At 32.8% G+C, this 21242-nt stretch overlaps 2 protein-coding genes across 2 annotated transcripts; both read left to right on the top strand.

Annotated features, from left to right (window-relative positions):
• Positions 1 to 3341: 3341 nt before the first annotated feature.
• Positions 3342 to 4374, top strand: LOC113717726 (MLP-like protein 34). The gene is made up of 2 exons (XM_027242523.2): positions 3342 to 3611; positions 3949 to 4374. Exons 1-2 carry the CDS (start codon positions 3422 to 3424, stop codon positions 4218 to 4220), a joined length of 462 nt encoding a protein of 153 aa, XP_027098324.1. The 5' UTR covers positions 3342 to 3421; the 3' UTR covers positions 4221 to 4374.
• Positions 4375 to 8127: 3753 nt separating this feature from the next.
• On the top strand, positions 8128 to 9180 carry LOC113717660 (MLP-like protein 43). Its single transcript, XM_027242435.2, has 2 exons — positions 8128 to 8361; positions 8671 to 9180. The coding sequence occupies exons 1-2, from the start codon at positions 8169 to 8171 to the stop codon at positions 8934 to 8936; spliced, it is 459 nt and encodes a 152-aa protein (XP_027098236.1). The 5' UTR covers positions 8128 to 8168; the 3' UTR covers positions 8937 to 9180.
• Positions 9181 to 21242: the final 12062 nt, after the last annotated feature.

Raw genomic sequence — 21242 nt, 5'->3', positions numbered from 1 at the left:
ACAAAAACTGAGAACATTAACAAAGAGGCTAAAAATGACATAAAGCGAGGAATCTTAGTGAATTTTTCGGCAAACAAATATATGATTGATCAGTTCCTCATATTCTCCAAGTGCTTGGATTTTTTGATATACAAATTTCTGGATACAATTTCTCCAAGTGTGCTTTAATATACCACAGTTTTTGATAGATGCAATACAACAACCACCGCAATTAAGAACAATTTAATGCCTTGTATGTTTAGACAAGCGTTAGGATTTCAACCATACAATTGTTAGTTCAGCTATTGAAGGTGGTCTGTACATTGGCAGAAGTTAAAACATCATGTGTATTCATATGGCCAGAAAATGACTACTGGTATTATACAACAACTGTGGTATTTCTTCCAATACTGGCAACTGGCAAGCAGACACTTCTAATGTCTTTGGTGAAGAAAGTAATTACTGAGTAACTAATCTTTAGGGAAAAAATTGAAAAAAAAAAAAAAGGATACATATGGTAGCATTTGGGAATACTGTGTTCAAATTTGAGAAAAGTTTTGGGAGCAACTATTTGTACCTGAAATTAATGTCCTGGACTTTTACTTATTAAGTAACTCACTAAATTCTTAGACAATGAAAATTCCAAGTCATTTCAGAAGAGACAATGAAAAACATTATCTCTTCTCGTGAAATGACTCAAGCCCTTGACTTCCAAAAAAAAAATGGGGGTCTTTTCATCTATTTTCGTCGTAAGAGAAGATGCCCCTAAAAATTTGATGATAACAGTTCACTGAAAAATATGAGGATGAATAATTGACTGTAGGATGAACACAGTTTTATTATCTTGTAATAATTTCCCTTAACAAATTAAACTCTTTATTCACTTATTTTTATTTTGTGGATTGATTCAAGCTTATGTATCTTTGTTTTAATTCCACCATTTTGATATCTACATTTTTTTCCAATTAAAATTAGACCTATCTTTTGCTAAAACAGGCACTCCTGTGATTGCAAAAGATAAGATTGATGCTATTGACATGGAAAACAAAACGATCATAATTGAGCTCATAGAGGTGAAGTCACAATCAATTCAAGAGTTTCAAAGCAACACGTGACCCAAGTCTCCAAGATGATAGAAACATTGTGAAATGGACTCTAGAGTACGAGAAAGCAGATGATGATGTCCCAACCCCCGCATTCTCATCTTGATTTTTTGATAAGTTTCTCTAGAGACGTGGATGCATACCTTCTCAGATCACACAAAAAGGACTAAGTTCAACAGCATTGATTTTAAGGATTAACTTTTATGTTCTACTAGTGTAGTTATTTTTTATACTAACAGTTTCGAATGAATATCACATGTGTATAATTTGAATTTTAAATCTGAATTCATGTTTTGTGGCAGTAATCTAAATTTGTTACTGTAAAAAAAAATTATACGCTGATTGTATATTAAAAAAGTTATCCATGATTTTAATTGTGTGTTATTTTAGCAAGGTTCTTTTTTTTTTTTGAGGAAAGAAAACTTTCATTGATGCATATCACTTTTAGTAGCTTTTGCAATGGGGGAGTGGAAAATTATCACACCATACAACTCTAATTTTTTTTTTTAAATTTTAGAGAAATAGAAGATTGCAAGAGTAGTCTGTTGTTGATAAACATAACCTGCGATCGACGTTTATATATACTAGAAAAAGTTAAATTTTACTATCAAGAAGATTAGATAATAATTGGAGTTAATCTTATATACATTAATAGTGTATACACTATCATGATTTGATGCATGACACATATGCAAATTTGAATTTGAAAATTCAAACTTAAATTATATGTCATGCATCTAATAGTGAAAGTTTATATATTGTCAGTATATAGAAGATATATTCTTAATCTTACATATATAACAAAAAGGACTTTGATTTCTCCTTTGGGAAGTTTTTCGTCCATTTCCTAAAGGGTCTTTTTAGTACTTTGGCATGCCATGTAAATCATTCATGGAGCTTGGGATACAACACCTAAATTGGGGTTTGTTAGTTTAGGTTACTGATTTATCCTTTTCCAACTCATTGCACATGGACTTTGGTTTTGGACTATTTCCGATCAAATTTGTGTGGGTGTTTGGTTGCACTTCCTACTCTTTTTTTTTTTTTTTTCTCATAACATAAAAAGGTCCGAGAAATTCGTACTTACCTAGATCGTCGGCTAACAACTACTGAGAAATAGTAGTACATAGTACCAACCCTGCAGAACAAAATTTGTTTTCTGAATCATGAAAAATTTATTCCCATTCTTTAATCATGGAAACGATATTATTATTGTTTCCATTCAAAACAATTTATAGAACCGAATTGATAAAAAGATCTAAGTATGTAAACCAGTTAATTAACCTTTATAAATGCCGACTTAAGTTAAGAAATTTAAACACTTGTTGTTAACCTTTACAGTTGCTTTTTGGCGCAGGAGGTACCTAAGAAATTTTGCTAAACCTTTTAATTAGCAATATTGCGAAGAACTGGACAAATAGATATTCCTAGACTTGGGAGCTCATTATCAGCAGATTAAGGCCTCATTCAGATGGTGGATGGATTGGCATTGATGAAGAAGGAGGTCCGATGAGGTAAACAGCTCGATTGATGTTACTCCAGCTTTTTCTTGACCAAAGCTTTATGATGGATGAGGTGAAGTGGCCAGCGGAACTGTGATTGATGAACTTTGGAGCAAAGGGTCATGAGGTTGTGTGGCATAATTAGTATGCAGTGAGAAAATTGTACCAAGGTTTGATTTTATCTCATGGTTGGTCTTTAAAAGGAGACTTGTGAGCTGTGACTAAAGATTGATTAATGGAATGGGGCCTATTTGCTGAAAAAAAAAAGGTGTGATCAAATAATGAAGCCAATAGATCACATTTTCTTCTTTTTTTTGTTTTTGTTTTTTGAGTGCTTTCATTTTGCAAATATGTGAAGACAGGTCTAAAGATAGAATTTGGTCTGTAAAGAAGTGTACGGTACAACGAGTTTTCTTCAATTACTAAATGACACTTTATCTTCCCCTTAACTTGAATCTGCGATAAGTTACCTCCTATTATTATTATATCAAAGATAATTAACCTAATCTTATTAAAAGTTGTTGCCGATGACATAAAATTTTCTCTTGACCATCAAAAAGAAGAATATAGCAAGACAAATTTAAGAGCGGTAAGCGCATTCAAATTTAAGCATCTAAAATTGAAAATATGGGGTATGATGGTATTACTACATAAATCTAAAACATAATTGACAGGGATTGAAGGTATTAATTAGCCCAGCTATCACAAATGTATGGGAACTGATCCTATATAAATGTTGGTCCAATGGTTAAGGTCCATATACATTAGCATTTGCATTCTACTAGATCAAGGTGAGGTACTCGGTGGTTTTGAGACTACCTAGGGCTGGAAACAACTATGGCTGACACAGCAGAAAAGTTGGAGGCTGAGATAAATATCAAGTCTGATCCTGATGAATTCTTCCATAGCTTTGGTGGTAAAGCACACCAGCTTCCAAATCTTTGCTCTGAGAAATTGCATGCTATTGATCTTCATGAAGGTGATTGGAAGACTGAGGGCTCTGTCAAGCATTGGACTTATGTAACTGGTAAGCAACAAAGGCCAACCCTGTACTCGATCTTGAAGTTTCAATTGTTATGATTTTGTAACACACACACACACACACATATATGTATGTATGTATATGTGTATATAATATTATTGCTCAAATTTTAGGGTGTCATCCTTGCGAAGGGACATTTTTTTTTTTAATTTGTATAAATCATTTTCTAGGAAAATCATTAATACATATGCATCGTTCGGCGTATTGCTTTGTTTGTCTTTAGTGATTGACAAATAATTTTAGTACTGGAGAAGATCCAAAAAGTGCTTTTGACTTTGCTGGATTATTTGTTTAATTTCTACTTTGGTGAAAATTCACACAGATGGGAAAGTTGAAACTGTGAAAGAGAGATTTAAAGTGGACGAGGAGAACAGGATAGTAACTCTGGAAGCAATTGAAGGAGACATTAAGGAACAGTACAAGAGCTACAAGGCTGAGTTGCAGGTTATTTCAAAAGGTGTCTCAAACTTTGCCCACTGGAGCATTGAGTATGAGACCATCAAGGAGAATGATCCTGCTCCAACTAAGTACCTTCACTGGCTAATTCATGCTGCAAAAGATGTGGATGCTTCACTTCTCAAAGCACGAAAATAAATATATCTATATATACCATATGATACTTCTATGGGTAATATATACCATATGATTGCCATCCTGTCAAGGCTTGGTTGTACTTCATATGAGTGTTAACCGTTGTACGTTTGCTGATAAAAAAAAATAAAACGAAGGTTTCGTGTGGCTTTTTATCTGTCTTAGTTTTTTTTTTTTTTGGGCTCACTGTTTGACCCCTAATGAACCTTCAAATTTCAAGGATCTCTCTAAGTTCTCTCTCTTTAAACACCTCTTTTTTTATTGTTTCTTAGGATCTCTAAATTGTATAAGCAATCTTTTGATACCAAACACGTTAATTGGTTACGTACACAAAGGAACATGAGCAATTGCTCTATTTGGCTCACAATTTCATCGTGTAATTTAATAAAATTTTGCTTTATCTCCTGCGATTTATTGTAGAAATTTGGGCAAATTATGATTTTATCCCTACTCAGTTATCATAACTTCTCGGTTATGATATCTTGACTTCCTGCTAAATGTCCCCAGATAGGGGAACTAGACGATCAGAAAGACAATACTGGGGTGAAGTATCTCCACACCGTTAGTTATAACTGTACTCTATAATGCATATATGGGAACAATAAATGTACAAATGTACGTAATGAGTGTACAAAATTTAACGAGTAAGTCTTAGATACACTAACAGTGTATACACTATCACCGTTAGATTCATGACATGTATGTAAAAGTTAAATTTTAAATTTAAATTTTGCATAGTTGCTATTCATCCGACGCTGACAATGTATAAATAACAAGTGTATTAATCCAAATTTAAATAACAAGTGTAAAGCTACAATGATTTCTTAACTAATTTTTCGAGTTGCATATCAAAAGTTAATTTCACTTCTTCTTAATGATACTCAATTTGTATATCTGCCCATTATATATTTTGACCACAGCATAGATTTACCAGAAGATTACAGAAAAAAAGAGTGTATTCGTGATAAAATATATATGTAAAATTCAATGTATAAAGTTTTAAAGTGCAAACTGAAAATCTATCAAAACATTACCTATGCAAAGTCAAAATTGTCCTCTAGGTTACGCTAGTGTTCTGCGTCCGTATTTCTTTGGATCGTTGAGGATTTCATTTCGAGGCAAAATGATCATTTCAATTTTTATTACACTATATTTTAATTTAGTTACATCATATCTAAATTTTTGTTGTACCATCTTTCAACTCAATTAAACTAAGGTAAACTTGTCTGAAATGGAATTTGTGAGGCACTCTATCTGTTGATAGTTGGCATGTGGCCCTAAATATATAACTTCACAAAATAAAGAAAACTTGTCTGACTAATTATCATGGATATAAACCTTGTTGGACTTCAATTTATTGCACAGCAATTTTGATTTCTGCTTTCTTTGGATAATATTAGATCATAACGAAGTAAATCCCGCATCATTATATCACATTGCAATTCTCTTTTGGAGATGGGAGTGCATCATTTGCCGATCTAACTAATAATCAAGTGTGAAAATATTGGCTAAACCCTGCAGCATATCATTTGCCTGAAAAGATATTGCAACATGTGGATTTATGTCATTGATGGCACGTATATTTTTCAGCCAAGACAATGGAGAACCACACATTTCTAAATTGTGGGCGCCATTACGAATTCATGAAGCATCTACAAATCAGGTGGTAAAGAAATTGAATTGCATAATACATTGGATTATTGGTCAAGGTTCTTGCTGATCAGTAGCATAATTTGTGAGCATTAGATCTAGAAACAACTATGGCTAACACAGCAGAAAAGTTGGAAGCTGAGATAAAGATCAAGTCGGATCCTGATGAGTTCTTTCATAGCTTTGGTGGTAAAGCACACCGGCTTCCAAATTTGTGCTCTGAGAAAGTGCACGGCATTGATGTTCATGAAGGTGATTGGAAGACTGATGGCTCTGTCAAGCTATGAACTTATGCAGTAGGTAAATAACAAATTAAGGCAACTCTTTACTTGATGTTTTGAAGGTTCAATTACTATGGTTTTGCAATATATACTTTTTTAAGTCCATATTATTATTTTTCAATTTTGTCGTATCATCCATGAGAATTAAGGGACATTTTTTCTTTTATTTTGTATTGATTACTTCCTAGGACATCATGAATACATAAGCATCATTGGACATACTTTTTGTCTTTATTGATTGAAGATTAATTTTAGCATTGGAGAAGAACAAGTGCCTCTAATTGAGCTGGATTGCTTTGTTTAATTTCTATTCTGATGGAAATTCAAATAGATGGGAAAGTTGAAACTATTAAAGAGAGGCTTACAAGATCATCACTTCTCAAGCGATTGAAGGACACATTAAGGAACAATACAAGAACTACAAGGCTAAGTTACAGGTTATTCGAAAAGGTGACTCGAGCATTGCCAAATGGAGTATTGAGTATGAGAACATTAACGAGAATGACCCTGCTCCAACTTAGTATCTCTAATGGCCAATTCATGTTGGAAAAGATGTGGATGGTTCACTTCTCAAAGCACGAAAATAAGTTTATATATGAAAATTCTTTTTACATATGAAATATTTATCTCTATAGCTATCTTGACTTGGATACCATATACGTTTTAAAAAAACAATGAATGCAATAGAATAGAAGTGAGCTTAGTGAAGCTTTTAAGAATAAGCTCTCGAGTTAATGCTTGGTTGTAATTTTTATGTGTGTTAGTAATTCTACACAAAATGATCAAAAACAACTATTAATAACAATAAACAACTATTTACTCGAAAGCGGATCACTAAATTTGAAAAGCAAACTATTAATAACAAACACGCAGATTGATTATGTAACAAAAGTACACGAAAAACACTTAATTTAGATCACAATTTCACAAGAAAAAACTTAGTTTAGATCAAAATTTCGCCATGTAGTTTAGTAAAATGTTGCTTTTTCGTCCTGAGATGTATGATAGAGATATGGTGTGGTGGACTTTAATATGGAACATGGCAAATTAAGATGATATCCCTAGACTCTCCCTAATCAGTTATCATATCTTGACTTCCTGCCAATTGTCCCCAAAGAGGTGAACAAAACAAGCAGAAATCTCCACAACTATTGTTAGTCAAAATGTACTCTAAAACTTGCGCGTTGGAATAACAAATGTGTACAGGTACGTAAAAAGTAGATGAATATAAATAACTGGTGTAAAGCAATATTGGCTTCTTAGCTACATTATTTGGAGTTGCATACCAAAAGTTAATTTCCTCTCTTTTCAACGATACTCAATTTGTATATTTTCCCATTTTATATCTGGATTAAACCATAGAGTTACCAAAAGATTACAAAAATATTTGTGGTAAAACGTAATGTAGTTTAACGACGGTAATTTTACTTTTTAAGAGAAAAATATATGTAATTTCCAATATGATAAAGTATTTAAATTAAAATTTTCAAGTGCAAACTGAAAATCTATTAAAACATTGTGGACGCAAAGTGGAAATTATCCTCTCTATGGTTGAATTTAATTGGCATGATGCCCTAGACGCACAGCTTAGCAAAATAAAGAAAACTTGCCCGAGGAATTGTCAATTGGAATGTACAGCAACTTTGATTTCTGCTTTCAATGGATAAGGGATTAGACAGCAAAGTAAATCCCATATGATCAATAGTATTTCACAGTGCAATTCGCTGTTGGAGATAGGATTGCATCACTTGCCGATATAACTAATAGTTTTGTGTGACAATATTGGCTAAACCTGGCAATATATCATTTGCCTGAAAAGACATTGCAACATGCATCTATGTTCATTGATGGCACGTGTGTTTTGCAGAAAAGAAAGAGAGAACCACACATTTCTAACTTGTGGGAGCCAACCAATTCATGAAGCATCTATAAATCAGGTGTGACTGAATTGCATAATACATAGTATTATCAAGGTTATTAGTAGTTTTTTTTTTTTAATCAATTCTTGAAACTTTCTCCTATGGCTAATAATTTAGTAGGTAAGTTGGAGGCTGAATTCGAGCTGAAGTCTGATGCTGATGAGTTCTTCCATAGCTTTGGCGCTAAAGCACACCAACTCCCAGATCTTGCGAATGAGAAAGTTAACAGGATTGAAGTGCACGAAGGTGACTGGAAAACTGAGGGCTCTATCAAGCTGTGGACTTATGTCATAGGTAAAGCCACCATTCCACTTGTGTCTTGATGTCCATTTACCCCTTTCATTTTTATGAGTTTTTTTGTGCCCTTGCTTGTGAAGTAGTTGGCATACTTGGTCAATTGTTTAATTTTTACATAAGAAAATTAGAAAGACATCAATTATAAGGAGTGTATATTGTAATTTAATTTGGTGTTATGAAGCATGAAACGTTCCTAATTCATATTTTTTTTTCCATTAGAATTTTCATTTTGCATTGATTTTTTCCCAAAATGTGGCAAATAGAGCCTGATAGCTACTGATGAATCTACTTGTGATGAAAATATAGATGGCAAAGTTGAGGTCTTCAAAGACAGGCTCAAAATTGATGAGGAGAACAAGACCATTACTTCTGAGGCAATAGATGGAGATTGCATGAAGCACTACAAGAACTATATAATAACGTTACAAGTTATCTCCAGAGGTGACTCCAGCTTTGCCAAATACACCATTGACTATGAAAAACTGAACGAGAATGAGCCTAGTCCAACTAATTATCTGGACTGGCTACTTCATATGGGGAAGGATGTGGACGCTTCACTTATCAAGGCCTAATATATATGCTTGTAATGGAGCATATAGATTTCTGCAGCAGTAAAAGGAATTAGTACAATAAAATTGCAATTCTCGGAAAAGCAAAACAAAAAATAAAGAATGTAATCGAATTAGATGCATATCTTTGTGCTACATGGATCAATTCATTAGTAAGATCTTTATCCCTGTGTATGCCAATTGGTCCTAGGTCTTCAATATATGTTGCATATGTATGATGCCAATTATTAGCAGCTGCCATTTTGAAGTTGTTTCTTTGTACTAGAGGTGGCAATTTGTCCCAAGTCCCAATGGGTTACCCATGCCCATTGAGACTTTGGGCGGGATGGATATTGGAATTTGATATTGGGTTTAAAATGGGACAAATCCCAATTGTACCCATTAATTGATGGGAAATTTTGGAAAATGCTTGGGTACCCATTGGACTCAAATAGTAAGGGCTCCGTTTGGATTAACTATTTTTGAGGGGTGTTTTTGAAATATTTTATTGTATTAGTGTAAATGAAAAATTTTTACTATAAATTTTTTTTGAAATATTTGATATACTAATATGGATGGGATGTTTTTTTGAGTTATTGTATATTACTGTAACATTGTATTTGAAAAACTTATTTTTTGAAAAAATAACCAATCCAAACGGAGTCTTAGATTCAAAAATTATCTTTAACAATTTTTATAGTCATGATTGTATATCTATCTTTTCCTTTATTTGTTTATCCAATTTTTGGTGATAATCTTGAGTATAAAGCCACTTGCATGTTTATTTAATAAAACTAAAAGAAATTTAATAAATAAAAAATATTAAAATTATATAAAAAATAAATTAAAGGAAAAAAATATGTAGAAAATAGATTTGGGTATTGGACGGGATCAATCTAAACCCATCCCAAAGTGATCCCGCCCAACTTAGTCCCAAAACATATATGGGTAAGGTTGGGCCCAAACCCATATGATTCGGTTCCATTTTAAACCCAAGCAAATCCCGCCCATCCCGCCCATTTTGCCACCTCTACTTTGTACTATAGCATAGGCCTGTCAACGGGTCGGGTCTAGACCCAGATTCGGACCGGATCCGTGAAATTATTGCGGGTATGGGTAGGGATTTAATTCCGTTTTTCGGATCCGGATCCGTTTTGTCAAACAAAAAACGGGTCGGATACGGAATATAGTATTCCGGCCCGTATTAGACCCGGATTCGGATATAAATGAATTAATAATTTAAAAAATATATATTTATCAATATAATTTGATTAGGATGATGTATTTGAATAAAGTCAATTTGATTTCTTTTTTTATTTGGTTTTTTCTTTGCATCAGTTAGAAATTAGTTTACGAATATATTTTTTTCTCATTTTTATTAGAAATTATAAATTTTGCTAAATTTGTTCGGGTAGACCCGACCCGGATCCGGGACCCGCCGGATCCGGATCCGGAACATAGAATAAAAGACCCGTCGGGTAAACGGGTCGGATCCGGGTCCGGTATAGTAATTCGGATAATCACTTTAATGCTATAGCTAGTTCTCACTTGTATTTTGAACTTTCATGATAGTCACTTTATGCCACCTTAAAGTTGTCAAGCATCGACTTTGCAACAATTGAGGTTTCCATTCTGAAATTTTCAACATGGAAATGGCCGAAGAGTTGCTTTCATGGTGTTGTTCAGCAAATCCATCGTGTTGTTGAGCATCCAACAAAGAAAGGAAAAGAAGTAAAAAGTAAAAAAAATAGACGACTTTCTATTGCGCTTCACCATTCATGAAGTGGATGAATGTACAGTTTCTTGGTTTGAAGGGCCAAATTTTTTTTTTATTTCCATTCTTGCAACAATACGAGTGACTACCTTAAAAAAAAAAGTTGTCAACATACTCTGAATTCCTTTTCCAATCATCCAAAAAACATTGTAGAACTTGGGAAAAAAAAATTGTCTACTACCAAGTGAACCGATGCTACGACATTTTTTACCCCTCTAATAAAATTATCAAGCTAATTACGCAAGTAGTAAATACTATCATCTGAAAGTTTTCTCCAATTGAGATCTTAAGCACAAAATGTGGACTTCATCTACGTAATAATCTTAAAGCTACTGCAACATGAAAATTGATTCTATAAACGTTGGTTCAGCCAGTTGAGTTGATACAACATTTACTAGGAAAAAATGCATAGTTGTTTTTCAGTATTACTTCAACCAATTATGGCTAGTCCAAATCTGGCTGGAAAATTTAGAAGCTGAGATAAAGGTCAAGCCTGATCCTGATGAATTCTTCCATAGCTTTGGTGGTAAAGCACACCAACCTCCAAATCTTTGCTCCGACAAAGAACATGGTGTTAATCTTCACGAAGGCGATTGAAAAACTGAGGGCTCCGTCAAGCATTGGACTTATGCAATAGGTAACAAAAACTAACTCAATACTAAAATTGTAAGATTGATTAATTGCTATTTTGATTACATAAATTCTCCTTTTTATTTACTCCAGACCAGTGTTGCATATTAAGGTACGTAAGATGACATATGCATCACAACTTATTCTTTCTGTCACCAATTTTGTAAAATACCATATACTAATGCAGTAATTGAAGTGTAATTTTTCTTTTTGTACCAAAAAAGAAGTATAATTTTCTTTGTTTCATGTGCCTAGGATTTGGAGTAACATTTGCTGAACTAAACAGCAACGACAAAGATAAAACAGATTATGATCCTGACAAATTGAGTAACTACGAATATTGACTTATACACTAGTACGTCCGCAAATATGTTACTTCAAGTTTGTTTAGAAACATTGATCAAATAAAATATCAAATGCACAAATATGTTCCATCAAGTTACGTATACCAAACATGTTGCATCACGTTTCAACAAATAATCAAATGTAGCTAAAACTGTGAGTTTGTATAGAATGTGAATGTAAGGAAATCTCATTTAGTTAAAATTGAATTTTTTTTTTATGAAAGTGACTTTCAGAGAATCAAATTCAGTTAAAATTAAGAGTTTGTAGTGAATGTCACATTTATAAAATCACATTTAGTTAAAATTAACATCTTGTACTAAATATGATTTACAAGAAATCAAATTTAGTTCAATTTGAGATTTTGTATTAATTGTGGCTTTGAAAAATCAAATTTAGTTAAACATAAAAGTTTGTATTGAATGTCAATTTTAAAATATCAAATTCAATTACAATTAGGAGTACACACTAAGGTCCTATTTGATAAAATTGAATCTGAATTCTGAAACTGAATATTGAAACAATTAATTTGCTAAATTTTAAGTGCTGAAAAGAAATATATGAATGTCTGAATCTTAATACTGAATCTATCTATAATGTTTGATAAATATCTAAAACTGAATGTTTAATAAGCTAAACTATACAATTTTGTCTTACTATCTTTTTTTAAAAAAAAACTGTGATTTAATTAACTTGAAATTGTTAGGTATGAAAAAGACAATAATTATTTTTGAATGAAATTGGTAGGTATAACAAAGAAAATGATTATTTTTAATTAGCTTAATTTGTTCCCAACATTCCTTTTTTTTTTTTTTTAAACTACTTCCACTATAATTATTAGGACATGCTTTAATAAGTATAATTCTATGAATTGCCTGAATATTTTTGGATATTTCTAATTAACCCTACTAGAATTCTCTGGTTTCATACCTACATTGCACATAGATGCCTACTTAAAAATATTTTTCTTTGTCTTGAGAAATTTAGCCAAGCTGTAGTTGTAAGTTGGCAAACATCTGTCTGTAATTACTGCAATTTGGAAGTTTAAGAGATTAATTCATCGTGTTACTTAATATTAGAAAAAGGAGATCAATGTAGAAACTGCAGTAAAAGAAAAATTGTGTATATTGATTGTCTATACGAGTTGAAGGGTAAAACTATTTCCCATTTTCATCAAGCTGCAATAGGAAAAAGATTATAGTACATAACACATTCATGTAGGCTATTTATTTGATGGTATTCGGGCAGATTTGGGGGACAGTTTCACTTTCTTTTCGGTCGCATTAAATGGTAGAATGAGCTGATAAGATCAAAGTATAAAAAAGACATGAAGCATGAAGCATGTGTAGAAAAAAGACTGTTATCGTGTCAAATAATTAGTGCCTGGGGTGTCGGTGGTTGCGATATATAGCAAAGTTGCTTTCCAGAAGTAATTGATACTGCATTAAAAGAGGTCAGGCAAGAAATAAATTTACAAATATTTCTGGTGTCAGAACAGTCAGGTTAGATAGCAAAGCAAAAAAAACAAAAGAAGAAGAAGATTAGATGGCAAAGCAAAGCACGATGTGCACGTTTTGCTAAGATAACATTATACTTCTATATATCTTCCATCCAGATGGATCGTTGTATCCCAATATAAGATAACTGAGTTGGCGAGCAGGGCCATAAGGTCCCATCTCTTCTGGTTCCCCCCACCCACCCTGAGTTCTTTGTTGTCCAAATTAGATCGTCGTTCTTCCTGCAGGGATGAAGTTCAAATTGGGTAATAGGTCAATGCCGATAAAAGAGCCATTATTGGTGGCACGTAAAAGACTTGATATGGGTTGAAAAAATTAGTGGCTAACAAATACTATATGATTGATTTGCTGGCAAATGAATCAAGACTACAAGTTTTTGTCTAATAATTTAGTAGTTTTATTTAGAATCAGGTCTTTAGTAGTTATGTACGTAATTTAGGAATTTATACTTTATTTAGTAATTTTTTGCGTAAGTGATTTCTTACACAATAAGTCTAGTAGGTTATATATAAAACATTAGTTAATAAATCTTGTTAAGAGTATCTATAAGAGTCAAGAGAGTTTAAGAGAATTTATAAGATCTTAATTGCAGGTGTTGCCACTATTAGAAATCTTTAAAAATTTGAGTTCTACATATATATATATATATATATATATATATATATATATATATATATATATATATATATATATATGGTAATATAGCCCTTTACATTAGACAATGTTCATTATGCTGCGCAAAAGTTACAAGTGCATGGTTGTTGGCCACATCTTGTTGATAAAAATGAATTGGGTCATTGTATGAAATATCATAGCGTGTCATACCATTGCAGTAAAGTGTAAGATAAAAAAAAAAAAGTGTAATAAGTGAAGAGCCTTTAAGGGAAAATGCATAAATGGGCTGTCTATTAAACATTGTTAATTGATATATAACTTTGTATTTAGGAGGAGAAATGGTATGGTTTTCTTGAATTGGAAGGCATAGAGAATATATTAGAAATTTGGCAGTTTATAATTCAGTGAATATAAGAAATAAAATAATATATAATTTTATTAAATTTGTGCATTGGATATTAACAATGAAAGAAGAGACAAATGAATGTAAATTTGTATTTGTCACTGAATATTGATAGAACACAAATACACTTAAAAAAATGTGATTCCACGACGAATAATATTATTTTCATTTACGCAGATAATAGTGAATTGGAAAAAGAAAACTAATTAGTGAGGACATTTTATTGGACAATAGAGAAAACGGATTACATACTTGATACAATTTTTAAAATCAATGCCTAACTCTAGCAATGGTGACCATGAGTAATTGGGTAAAACCATGCAAAGGACTAAAATATGAAGTGGAGTAATTGCTAACTACGATGGTTTTGTTTTACACATTATTACATGTAAAATATGATTACGATGATAAATGTTAGTAGATGTGAAAGAGGAAAAAGCAAATAAACAAGTTGTTTAAACACAATACAATTACTTTAGTAATGCTGAATTTTTTTTGGGATAATTTCAGAAACCTCCCCTGAGGTTTCAAACAATTTCAGAGAGGTCTCCTTAAATTTTAAAAATTACACCCACCACCCTTGCTTTCACTATTTATGCTTCAAAATAGACCCAATGGCCTACATTTTCCTTCATATAGTCTTCTTCCAAGCAAGACTATCAAAAGCCAAGAAATCCTCTCTACCAAAAATTTTTAAAAAATAAAATAAAAAGAATTTTGATGATTGCTTTTTCTTGGCAACACCATCGGAAAAGCCAAGCAAACATCCCAAGCTGAATCAAAAGCAATTCCAACAATTGTAGGCACGCAAAATATCGCAATCCAATGTACTTTCGGCAGCCTAGGCTAATTCTTACTCTCTATCCAGCCCCAACACTTTCTCTACAAGGTAAATACACCCGCCTCTTATTATTAAACTGATAAAATTAAATCGATACTCCATCAAATTTTACCAGAAATAAAAAGCCTCAAATTTTATCTAAAACCAACACTCCATCAACAACCAATCCCACATGTCAAATCCCTTTACTCTTCCTCCCTTTGCAGCCTTTTGTTTTCTTTCAACAACCCATTTTAGGAAACCAAAGATCCATTTCTCAAACTCTTGGGCTCCATTTGGATTAGCTGCCGTTGGGAGTGTTTTTAAAAAATTTGACTGTAGCAAAGTTTTTAGAGTATATTTTGAAACATTTTTAGAATATATTTTGGAATATTTAAGAGTAGTAGAGTTTTTAGAATATATTTTGGGATATTTTTTAAACATTAAAAAAAATTTAAGACTACTTTTTAGAGTACCTTTTAGAGTACTTTTTAAAATTTTTTATAGTATTGGAAAAACTAATTTTTGAAAAACTCAAATGATTGATCTTTGGCATCACCAAGTTTTATCCCCCATAATCAACTAAAATTGGATAAAGAACATAGATACAAAAAAAAAATCAAACCCACTACACCCTGAATAGGAAAAAAAAAAAGGAGGAAGGGATGAGTCTAATCAAATCAAGTTTGCAAAGAGAAGGGAATTGATGTAGAAAAAGTAAATAAAAAAAAAGGAGAAGTCAAGTAGGAAAAAGAAGGGGGACAAGCACGGGCAAGAGTTGATGGGCAATACTTAGTGTCCTAAAGTAGAACAGGAAAGTTGGGTAGACGAGAATTGGAGAGGGCCGATGGGAAGTTGGGCAAAGGAGGATGTGGGAAAAAAAGCAAGGTAAGGGGCATCCAAGAGAGAGAATCAATTGTTGCTGTGTTTGTTTTTGGTTTGGATATTCAAATTTTTTCCAACAAAAAATGTCTTTAAGTATTCTATGAGGGGTAGTAGAGTACTTTTGCACTGATAGGGGAGGTATGTGTAATTTTAAATTATTGATGGGGGCTTCATGAAATTGTCAAAAATCTCAAGGGAGGTTTCTGAAATTATCCCTTTTTTATATATAGAAAAGATCATTTCATTCAAATAAATCTGCACTAATAGCAGAAAATATATCAAACAAACATGACACAGATATATATATATTTATATATCTGAAATCAATAGATATAACAGATCTAAGAAAATAATACAAATAAAGATAACATTAAACTTCCATATATCTTCCATCCAGATGGATCGCTGTATCCCAATATATTAGTGCACGTTGGCTGACAATCAGATTTGATTAAAATTGATTCAAGTTCAAAGAGAAATTTGGATCTGAAAATAATGGAGAAATTACAGATCTGAGAAACTAGATTCTAGATCTACAAAATTTCAAATTTAGTAAAGATAAAAACCTGAAAAACTCTCACAAGGAAAAACCCAGAAGAGAATAAAACTCCCACTAAAATAATTTAGGAGAGAAGAAACTCTTACTAGGAAATCTTAAGAGAGAAGAATCTCTCATTATGAAATCTTAGGAGATAATTTATTCAAATGAGAGAAACTAGAAATTATAAAGAGTACTTCCTCCCATGAAAAGGATCAGATTTGATTTCTTTCTGATGGGAGAGATGAAGGAGATTTTGATTAAAAGAGTTTTTAGTCAGAAGGGAGAGAAAAAAGTTTAAAAGAGAAGTGTTTCAAACTCACCAAGTATAAACCTGCGGAATCGGTTTTACATTTTTCTAGTGATGCTGAAATTAAGAATTACTAGTCTCAGACAATAGATAAAAGCATGGTTTAAATCTAATAATTGTGATTGGTAGTTTGTATTCGTTGTGGGTAGTTTGTACCCGACTCTAGACATCATTTGGAAGGTCATTTTTTCAAAAAAAAAAATCACATTTTTTCCGTAAATAAATTTTCTAATCATTTTTCTGCATACATCCAATCACTATAATAATACATTTTTGGGTTAATCACATTTTATCCCCTTAAAGAATACCCCATTTCTCAGTTTACCCCCTAACCTTTAATTTTGCTCACTTAACCCCCTTTAGGACTAAATTGCCCTTGCATTATTTTGACTTTTCATTTACCTTGTTTTCCTTTCTTTTATTTCTTTTTCTCTTTCTTTTTTATTTAGGGTTAATCACATTTTATCCCCTTAAAGAATATCCCATTTCTCAGTTTACCCCCTAACCTTTAATTTTGCTCACTTAACCCCCTTTAGGACAAAATTGCCCTTGCATTATTTTGACTTTTCATTTACCTTGTTTTCCTTTCTTTTATTTCTTTTTCTCTTTCTTCTTTATTTAATTCTTCCTCTTTCCCACAAAAATCTTCACCTTAATGATTGAAATTAAAAAAGAGGAATTACAGAGATCTATCTTCTTCTTAAATGATCAAAAAAATATTCAAACCACTTTCCTAAAATACAATTTTTTTTAGCCTTTCAATTCTTTTAATTTTGGATTTTCCTCTTTCCTTTCTAGTTTCTCATTTTATTCTCAAGAAAATATCATAAGATGAAATTGTTTTCCTTTCTTTTATTTCTTTTTCTCTTTCTTCTCTCTATCATCCTTCCCAATAGAAAATTCGATTTTCACGAATGTTTTTGTTTTGAGTTTGTAATTGCATATTTCTGGGCGAAAGTTTAAAAGACATAAAAAACTAATTTTGATTTTTTGTATGATGCCACGTGTCACAAATTTCAATTGATAATTATTAATCAGGTCACAATTTCATCTTAAGATATTTTATTGGGAATAAAATGAGAAACTAGAAAGGAAAGAGGAAAACCCAAAATTAAAAGAATTGAAAGGCTAAAAAAAATTGTATTTTAGAAAAGTGATTTGAATTTTTTTTTAATCATTGAAGGAAAAGATAGATCTCTGCAATTCCTCTTTTTTAATTTCAATCATTAAGGTGAAGATTTTTGTGGAAAAGAGAAAGAATTAAATAAAAATGAAAGAGAAAAAGAAATAAAAGAAAAGAAAACAAGGTAAATGAAAAGTCAAAATAATGCAAGGGCAATTTTGTCCTAAAAGGGGTTAAGTGAGCAAAATTAAAGGTTAGGAGGTAAACTGAAAAATAGGGTATTGTTTAAGGGGATAAAATGTGATTAACCCTACATTTTTATGCAGAAACTCCAAAACCAGCAATCCACCACGACCTAAACGAGAGGTTAGACAGCATGTTACGTTTACCTTTTACTCTTCTGACACGTACAAACAGCCCACGGTAGTATGGTCAAAAGGTTGCTGTCCTATCATAGGCGAAGATGAGTCTATGGTGTGAATAGTTGACACAGTCCTCTATTGGCGCTGTCTTGAGTGTCACAAACAAAACAAATGGACACGAGGGTCGCTGTCCCATCTCGTTTAATTAGTGGTGGGGTTGGGAGGGCCCAGGACCAGGCCCATGGATACACATACAACACGTTCTAGTGTAGTGTAGAGAGATAAGGCCGCAACGGAAGGCCAATTTTTATGCTCCTGTCCTGTCCTTGTAATTTGTGGTGGGGAAGGTGAAGGCCCATGGATGTACTGCACAACGCGCTCTAGTGTAAAGTGGTTGGGTCCAGAGTCCAAACCGAATTTTGATGCTCCTGAGTCATCTTTTGGTTCCTATTGGTCCTACCTACCTTAGAAATATCAGTGCGAACCTCCCTTAGGTATGTGACACCACGACGGACGGTTCCTATTGTCATGGGCCAAGAAAGTTATTAGTCAGTAATTAATCTGTAGGAGAAAAAGCAGACATATATATATATATATATATGACAGCTTTTAACAAGACTGAGAAAAATTTTGGAGCCATACATTTTTACTGCAAAGTAAACTTTGATGGCTTAAAGTCATCATTGTCTATCCTGAAATCACTCAAGTGGTTGCCTTTACACGCCAAAAAAAAAAAACAATCAGTCATTTCATTAGTTTTCTTGGCAAGGACAAGATACCCATAAAACTAAGTAATGATATAGTTTACCGAGAAGGTAAAAACTTGAATAGGCTTGGTTTTGTGGTACAAATTTTTACACCATCAATTCTTCAAATGGTGAGATTGTATGACAAAATTTGAATCACAGAATCTACATAGATCTCTAGTCTATCCAAATATAAGAAATTATACTGGCCTGTCATGTACTCCAAATGATTAATGATCAGACTCTATCTGGGATGAACATATAGTTTTATGGCCTTGAAAATTACTATGTGAGTTTAACAAATTAATCTCTTTATTCTTTTTTTTTTAAAAATTTTGTTGATGGATTCCAGCTTATACATGCTTGTTTTAATTCCACCATTTTGATATTTACTTTTATTTTTCAATTAAATTTAGACCTGTGTTTTCGTAAAAGCCACTCTCCAGGCAACTGCCCAAGGTGATGTGAACATGGTGAAATGGACGCTATACTAGAAAGCAAATGTAGATGTCCCAACTAGGGCTGCAAACGAATCGAGCCGCTCGCGCGCCGCTCGCGAGCGGCTCGATTCAAGCTCGAGTCGAGCTCGCTATTAATCGAGCTCGAGCTCAGAATATTAAGCTCGTTAGCTCGCGAGCCGGCTCGCAAGCTTGGGTATATATATATATTTTTATTTTTATTTAATAATAAAATTACGTATATTATATATATATATTTTTTTATTTTTTATTTTCATAGTAAAATTACGTATATATCCTTAATATTTTATTATTTATTAAGAAAAAAATATTATTTTATTTATTTTTTTAAAAATAAAATAATTATTTTTTATTTTTTTTCGAGCTCGAGCTCGAGCTCGAAATTTGCCGGCTCGTCGAGCTCGAGCTCGAGCTTGATAAAATTTAGTCGAGACTCGGCTCGATTAGTTCAAAGCTCGACTCGGCTCGACTCGTTTGCAGCCCTAGTCCCAACCCCACATTCTCATCTTGATTTTCAATATACTGTACTTATTTTGTTAAGTAATAATTGAGTGAAAGTAATTTATTGTCAGCTAACTTCATATTTCAATTTAGAGATAAGTTCAGATGACTCCACAGAAGGTTTAGAGATAAGTTTTGCTAAAGTAGTAGTGTTTTTGTTCTGGTTGGTTACGTGACGGAGTAGCATAGGGTCAGTTGATTTGACTTTGACAAGAAGGGTTAGAGTAGGGATACCTTTATGGTGGGAACCTGCCTATGGTAGGAATGGTGGCAGGGAGCGACACGTGTTGGGGGCAAAACGGTCCAAACGGAGACGTTAAAGTGATGGTGAGCGCGTGGAGAGGAAATGAAGCAGACAGCGTGCGGAATGAAGCAAACAAAGCACACAGAGTTCCGTACTATCGTCCTGGGTTGGGACAGGATGTCTTATTGCAGGTTAGAAGGAGAGGCATTTATTGTATTTGCAAATGTACCCATTACCGCAGCAAAAATGCTGCAAATGCCTTGGACAAAAAATGTGCGTAAAGAAGGTTCAGAAATTTGAAGAAAGAAAGAATGATTAGCGCACAGCAGTTATGAAAAAAAACTTATGCGAAGCAGTTTTTTTTTGTTATTTGAAATAACAGAAAAGTGTTGTATTCATGATTAAAATTGAGTACGTTACTTAGTGTGGAGTTTTAATATACTTGGATAAATACTCGATCGTATGTGAATAAATTAGTTTTTTTACACAAAAAATTTATGCATATATAAATTTTTTGTGTAAAAGTTTTATAGGAAAGTAACCGAAGAATTTTGTCCGCGCCGCAGAAAAAATGGACAAGTCAAAAAACTTGGTCTGAAAGGGAAAGATACAGGTTAATAGCATTATTGTTTAAAGTTCTGAACAAAGAGATATATTTATGGTGATTAAATGGCGGTACTTTGACATTTAGTAAAGGAAAATCATAGAAAGCAGTCCATTTACGGAAAAAAGGTGTCGGTAATAAAAATACCAGCTCTCAACGGCTTTGTTATCAGACCTCCAAAGAATCAGCAAAGTCCCAATAGTTGAGATACTAATTTTTTGCAATTTATGCGGAATTAAATTGTTTGTTGCAATGTAAACATATTAATGAAAATTAGTGATTGGAAAGCACTTAAGTCAAAAGGATTTGTGTAAAAGGGAAAGGAAATGCCGAAATGTACAGGGCTTGTATTTCACGATCGAAGGACTAGAGTGCTGTTTTTGAAAAGTACCCAGAAAAGTATGTAAGCCAAGCGGAACCGAATGTTTGTTAATTAA

This window comes from Coffea arabica, chromosome 11e, assembly GCF_036785885.1.
Source record: "Coffea arabica cultivar ET-39 chromosome 11e, Coffea Arabica ET-39 HiFi, whole genome shotgun sequence".
Classification (NCBI taxonomy): Eukaryota; Viridiplantae; Streptophyta; class Magnoliopsida; order Gentianales; family Rubiaceae; genus Coffea; species Coffea arabica.
The sequence above is the reverse complement of the archived record's forward strand: the minus strand, read 5'-3'. Positions and strand labels throughout refer to the sequence as shown.

Bases quoted from the DNA above. Each gene is read 5' to 3' on its own strand.
- LOC113717726 (XM_027242523.2), top strand. From the start codon at position 3,422: ATGGCTGACACAGCAGAAAAGTTGGAGGCTGAGATAAATATCAAGTCT. The intron at 3,612-3,948 runs GTAAGCAACAAA...AAATTCACACAG, and splicing joins GCATTGGACTTATGTAACTG to ATGGGAAAGTTGAAACTGTG.
- LOC113717660 (XM_027242435.2), top strand. From the start codon at position 8,169: ATGGCTAATAATTTAGTAGGTAAGTTGGAGGCTGAATTCGAGCTGAAG. The intron at 8,362-8,670 runs GTAAAGCCACCA...ATGAAAATATAG, and splicing joins GCTGTGGACTTATGTCATAG to ATGGCAAAGTTGAGGTCTTC.